The sequence below is a fragment of the Hyalella azteca genome, unplaced genomic scaffold (genome assembly GCF_000764305.2).
Source record: "Hyalella azteca isolate HAZT.00-mixed unplaced genomic scaffold, Hazt_2.0.2 contig16338, whole genome shotgun sequence".
Classification (NCBI taxonomy): domain Eukaryota; kingdom Metazoa; phylum Arthropoda; class Malacostraca; order Amphipoda; family Hyalellidae; genus Hyalella; species Hyalella azteca.
The window spans coordinates 329614-336318 of NW_025946162.1; the positions used below are offsets into that span (position 1 = coordinate 329614).

General features: G+C 37.3%; 1 protein-coding gene across 1 annotated transcript in view; it reads right to left on the reverse strand.

Moving 5' to 3' along the window:
* LOC108673256 (centrosomal protein of 135 kDa) overlaps positions 1-6672 on the reverse strand; it is a 53238-nt gene extending 46566 nt beyond the window's left edge. The window contains exons 1-7 of the mRNA XM_047884860.1: positions 6538-6672; positions 5877-5948; positions 5549-5640; positions 4575-4713; positions 2796-3025; positions 1890-2100; positions 793-908 (exon numbers count right to left, since the gene is read on the reverse strand). Coding sequence (XP_047740816.1) covers positions 793-908; positions 1890-2100; positions 2796-3025; positions 4575-4713; positions 5549-5640; positions 5877-5948; positions 6538-6636 — 959 coding nt within the window. The 5' untranslated portion in view covers positions 6637-6672. The remainder of the gene's footprint in view (positions 1-792; positions 909-1889; positions 2101-2795; positions 3026-4574; positions 4714-5548; positions 5641-5876; positions 5949-6537) is intronic.
* Positions 6673-6705: the final 33 nt, after the last annotated feature.

Sequence of the window (6705 nt, forward strand, 5' to 3'; positions counted from 1 at the left end):
ATTTAGCTTTGTCGTCAAATTATTTCTACTAAGCTTAGTTTACATCAATCTGGTCAAATATTTATCCTAGTTACAAAATATTACAATCCAATAAAATCCCACAACCAAAACCTCATTGTATTGGTGAAAGCTATAAGATATTTAATTAAAATTCTTTGTTAAATTAGCGTAATTGCAAACGAGCGTCCAAAAATTTAGAGAATTTTTGATATTATTGCGTTCGTCTCATAACGCTTTAGACGTGCTTGCCAGAGCACTATAAAAGAGGAAACACTGTCTAGACAACTACAAACAATTGTTAAAATATCGGAATTAATTCAAATAAATCACTGTAGAAATACTTTCAACACGAAGGAATTGTAATGATGTAATAGTCGTTCGAATAAGTCGACTTTCACATTCTTTTGAGAAAGTCCCGCAAGTGAATTTGTTATAATATTCCTGTACAGAATTAAGGTTTTTGATGTCTAAATATGAGAATTACAAACGCGAAAACGATTGGAAGTTTCATTTACACATTACTTCATGATGAAGATGTTTCAGGAATGATAGATCTCGTCAGGCGCTAGCAGAATAGATCGTTCACGGTAGCACATAAATCATCGGTTGCAGACAAAACAAAATCATCATAGAGGCTCTTAAATCATCAGGTGCAGACAGAACAAAATCATCATAGAGGCTCCTAAATCATCAGGTGCAGACAGAACAAAATCATCATAGAGGCTCCTAAATCATCAGGTGCAGACAGAACAAAATCATCATAGAGGCACTTAAACATGCTAAGTTACTCACGTTATCTGTGCCTCAAGTCTGACAATATCAGCTTGCAGAGAGCTGATGGTTTCAGCTCGTTGCTGTAGCTGCCCTGCTTGAGCTGACACAATCTCTTTCTTCGTTGTCAGCTCATCCTGGAATTGTGGCACAAAAGTAAGATTGCGCAACAACAACCAAGCCGTAGCTAAACTCCGGATTGCCCACCCATAACGAACCAGAAGCTAAACTCCGGATTGCCCACCCATAACGAACCAGAAGCTAAACTCCGGATTGCCCACCCATAACGAACCAGCAGCAAAACTCCGGATTCGTATTCAACAGCTGAAAAACTGCAGCATCAGAACCGTTTTTCTCGCGGATTGGAGTTCCAGTTTCACCGCAATATTACAAAGTTTTTCAGAATTTCATTCGACCTCGTGAATTTATTTTGCAGAATGTTTGAATATTAGGGATGTTCGGAAGACAGAATAATTTTCATCGTTATTACTGGAATGATAAGTACAATTAAATGTTGTAAATAATCCAAATAAATTACAACACGATGACTTTCCATGATAAATTTCAATAATCTACTACATTTTTATTTATATTAATCGCAGAAATTACTACATGATGCAAATTCATGTCATTAAAGAAACTTTGTTTTCTTTAGAACAATTTTAATTCATTTAAATCAATTCCAAATTGTGAACGATATATATTCAAAGTTTTCTAGACACAATCTCATTTTAACAGCAATTCATTTCAGTAAAGAAACTTTATTTTATTTAGAGCAATTTTAATTCATTTTAAGTCAATTTCAAATTGTGAACGACAATTAAAGTTTGATACACACAATCTCACATTTTAGCAGCAATTCCTTTCAGTAAAGAAACTTTATTTTCTTTAGAACAATTTTAATTTATTTAAGTAAATTTCAAGTTGTAAACGCTATTTAAAGTTTTATGCACAATCTCACATTTTAGCAGCAATTCATTTCAGTAAAGAAACTTTATTTTCTTTACAACAATTTTAATTCATTTAAGTCAATTTCAATTACAAGTCAATTTCAGATTGTGAACGCTATTCAAAGTTTGATGCACACAATCTCACATTTATCAGCAATTTCAACTCACCAGGCAGCGCCGATGCTCTTCCTCGAGTTCAGCGTGCACGCTCTTCAGCTTGAGCAGCTCACGTCTCAGCCGCTCAGCGTCAGCCGTCAGCTCAGAGCACTCGTCAGTGAGCTGACGTATGCGGTTGTCAGAAGCTGACAAATTCCTGTTGCGTCTTTCCAGCTCACTGATCTGCTCGCTCAGCTCGTTTGCATTGCTGCTTAGCTGAGATCTGGCAATTGGAATCAGAAAATACATTACTAATTTAATCTTTTTAAATTGTTAATCAGCGCATGAATACATTTGTAAATAATATACCTACGAATACATTTATAACCTCAGACACGTGTATAAATTTTTGGTCCATTCCGCCTAACTTCGCAGCCTCAGCTGCTGTTTTTATCTTAAAAAATCGGGCGGCAGCAGATCCTAAACCATGAAGAGAATGTACGTAGAAATACGACAAATGTATCGTAAAAAATAATAATAATGAATATCAAGAATTGTACCATAAAAATTTATCAAATAAAAGCTGAGGCAGTGACGAGAAAACATGACATTGCGACTTCAATTCTCTTCTTTTCGAATATCCGAGAATAAATAAATAACATGAATAAAATAGAAACTTCCCCCTCACTAAATTTAACCAATAATTTTTAATCATCATCGCAAAAAGCTCCCCTAAATTTGTATCTCGCGATATCTGAAAAAAATTAGAAAATATAACTCAATACTCACGGCAGTGAGTGACATAGAGCGCATTTTCTCGTCGACGAAAACGTGAAGTCACGGACGGACAGACAGACATAACGAGCACAATGGGGCATCTTTTCCATAAATGAGAAAATGCGCTAAAAATTGTCGGCATAAAATAGAACAAGGAGATCGATGATAATTGTATAACAATTCACATCAGGAAAAGTTCACCTAAGTTGATTGTTGATGGCGTTTGATTCTCTAAGCTGCTTATTGACAGCCTGCAGCTGGTCCTGCAGCTTCTGCAGCTGCCCCTGCAGACCCGTGAGCACGTCGGTCTGTGCCTGCAGACGCTGCTGCTGCTCTGACACTATCCTGCTGCTCTGCTGCACCTTCTGCTGCAGAGCGCGCTGCAGCTCGTTTGCAGAGGCGCCTTCCCGAGCAGTTTGCGTTGATATTTTCTGGTAAACAACAACATTTAACCAACAATTCAAGAAACCTAACAACAACATTTAACAAACAATAAGATAATAAGATGAACAATAAGATAAGATAACTATCGACAATAACAATAAACAATAAGATATGATGAGATAACTAGCGCTGTTTGTGCTTGCATTTCATCAAATACTGCATCGACATCTATAATGACTATATAATAACCTAAATTTATAATATTGCTAGGCACTATGTACAAGTCATCATTTGAACTTTAACGACCTGTGCCGTTAAAGTTCAAAGTGTGGAGCTTCGTATGAACATTTTTTTTTCTTTTTGGGTATGTTTAAAATGGTCCTAAGTTGTTGTGCACAATTCTAGTAAAGCGATTTTTAGTTATGAGGTGCCTGTTAGCGACTCATAAAGTGACACATTTGCACGCCCGCAAAATATGATTGCGACTAGGTAATTCCCGTACAAGTTACCTACTCATTGATTAATAATCAACTCGAGATGCTACCTGAAATGCTCATGCTTTATCAGCTTAGGCTTCCTAAGCAACTTAGATTGGCGAAAGATCGGGTTAGGCTGTCATTGATTCTTACGTCCCCGATCTAGTAACCTCAAATACTGTGCCACGGTGTTAATACTAACCTTGGCGCTTTGAACTCAAAATTGAAGTTCAACTTGACCTTTAAATCTCGCACAATTAAAACTACGTCACCGCTCGTCTAATTAATAGGTACCAAATTGGCACTTATTTTTGAATAATTAAGGTGAGATTTCTATATAAATACTCAATTTGGGCATATCTGATATATGCATGATAGTTGCTATGCTTGAGAGCAAATTTGTTAGATTTGTAGCGTAGAACGCGCTCTGTTTCACCAGTATATTATTATAGTATATTCTACGAATCAGTATAATCACGGCCCAAAACTGCCACCCTGATTCTTGACTTCAGATGATCGTGGACAGGCCTGTTAACCACAGAATTTCTGTAAAGCTATATCGTTAGGCGTCTTTTGCTATCGGTTGATCAACTAAATGGAAGCCCAGCCTTGAACATTACATTTTATTCGCTTAAAATTTTAGATTCCTTCCGTTTGTCGGCAGAGGAATTTATTAATTAATTAATTATAATGAATAATAAATTAATTATAATATTAATTCATATTTCGTTTTCTAATAAAGGTTTGCCTCCTGCGTGGGGTAATTCCTTACATTGACGTGATCTTCGCTTGCATTGATCATATCGCTTTTCTTCGAGTAAAATGGACTCGAAATTTCGGAAAACATGATTATTTCTGCAGAATTGAACTTTTCGCATTCATCCGATAATTTAAAACACATTTGCAACCTAAATACTTAAATTTGAAACTAAATAATTTATTAACCATGTGAAGACCACGCTGTGATGTAATTACTAATATAAAATAAAATATTTGAATAATATATTACGTAGCTGTGACGAGGTGACATGAGCAAGACCTAAGCCTAAGCTGGCAACCTAAATACTTAAGTCTAAAGCTAAATTATTTTATTAAACCATATAAAGACCACCGAGCTGACCTTGAGGTCAGCACGCAGGAGGTCACGGTCACGCTTGACGAGGTCAAGGTCAGCGAGGGCAGCGTCGCGACTCTTGCGGACCTCAGCGATGAACTCCTGTGATGACGGGGGGAGCTGCTGCAGCGCCGCCGTCTGCAGTCTGCGGGAGAGTGGGAATTGACTTGGGATCGAGTGGGGGTGAGTGAGTGATCACACAGAAGAGAACAAGTATAAAACAAAAACGGAGAGGTATCAGCTAAAGCCTGGAAATAAACTTATAAAGTTTAGGTCGTAAACAGCTGATGTTTAAGTCGTAAGCAGCTGATGTATTCACGCAAACAACTTGACTATGCCGACATATACCCATGATTCCGATCTGCCTAGAGTTTTCCTCGCCATGTAAAAAGTGCTCCTTCGTATTACGCCACCTCGACCATAAGAGATATCAACTTGAGCATTAAAATCACTTGGTTGCTTAAATCGCAAATTTACCAGCAATTTAAAAGCAAAAAAAATCGCCAAAAAGTTCACCATTTTTATAAGAGAAAATGTTTCGGAGTCCAGCTCCATCGTTCATATCAGCTTCATATCTCGCATCGAAGCGAATGCCCATCCATGAGTTCTGAAGTATTGTATACTTCAAAATTTTATCGCTCTTAGAAGACATTTGTTGAATACTACTTGTATCGCACATCAGTAATCCGATAGTACAGAGCTGCAGCAAAGAAGTGTCCTTCCTATACAAGTACATACTATCCAGATGAGTTTTTTCATGCAACTGATACATCAGGAACACCTATTCACAAACATTCATCATTTTCGAGCTATAATATAGAACGACATGCTTGATTTAAGAGCTATGATATAGAGCAACATGCATCATTTACAAGCTATAATAATATAGAGTAACATGAATGATTGCAGCTAGTTTATTAACAATTATTAGATGAATTAGTTTATTATCAACACTACTATATTTAATGTATTGTAAGCACTTCTGCAGGGCGGCCTGAAGTTGACTATTCTTCTTCTCCGCGTCTCGTCGGCCCTCCGACATCTGCTGCAGCTCCTCGGACAGAGCGCGCGCCTGGACAATGCAACAAATAAATAACATTGACAAAATAATTCCTCGTGTAATTTAGCGTATTCAATACAAGCTAATAGGAAGAATTAATGATCATTCTATCCAGAACGAAAGAGATATATTATATTATGTAAATATATAATATTAATATTATATAATACAGGTATTATAGATATTATTATATATGATAGTATATAATTATATAGGTATATTTAAAAGATATAGTATATTATTCTGACCCGCGCCTCGAGCTCGGCCCTCTCCACCACGGCGGCGCGCTTCTCCACCAGCAGCGTCTCGAACTCCTCTCGCTGCCAGACAAATAATAATTTATATAAATTAAAAATTCGGACAATTTGACAATCAAAAGTGGACATAAAATAGCAGAAACTAATCGAATTTATCATCGATCACTTGTCGGGGAAAAAGAAAATTCTTACACAAAAATTAAATTATATACAATAGTTAAAAAACCATATTAAATTTAATGCACGATATAAAGTAATCCAATATCGATCGAGAGACCATTCCAATTCTATAGGAAGAACCACTTGGAACCATTCACAGTACAACATCGAGCGAGGGATCATTCAAACTATTAGTTCTGGTAGAACCATTCACAAGTGATCATACAGCCTCTACACATATTCATATACAGCCTCTATAACAAGTAATATCTCGAAGCTTTAATAGTGGTAGAACCATTCACAACTCGACCAAGTGATCAGAGTTTGGTAGAACCATAGATCAAGTGATCATACGATCTCTAAGAGCAGAACCATTCAGAAGTGAGACACTGCAACATCGAACAAGTGATCATTCCAACTTTGAGTTTTTGTATACAAGAGTTTACAGCTAAGAGAATAAAGCAACTGAGGCTATACCAGCTGCAAGACTCACAGTGTTCCTAGGAGCGTCGGCACCAGCTGTAGCGGCCACCTGAGCCAGCTGCTTGGTGAGCGCCATGTGCTGCGCGAAGTAAAAGTCGCGCTCCTGCATCGCGCTTGTCAGTTCACGCTCGCTCACGCCCCCACCTGTCTGTGGTGATCAGTGACACCTAAATCATCA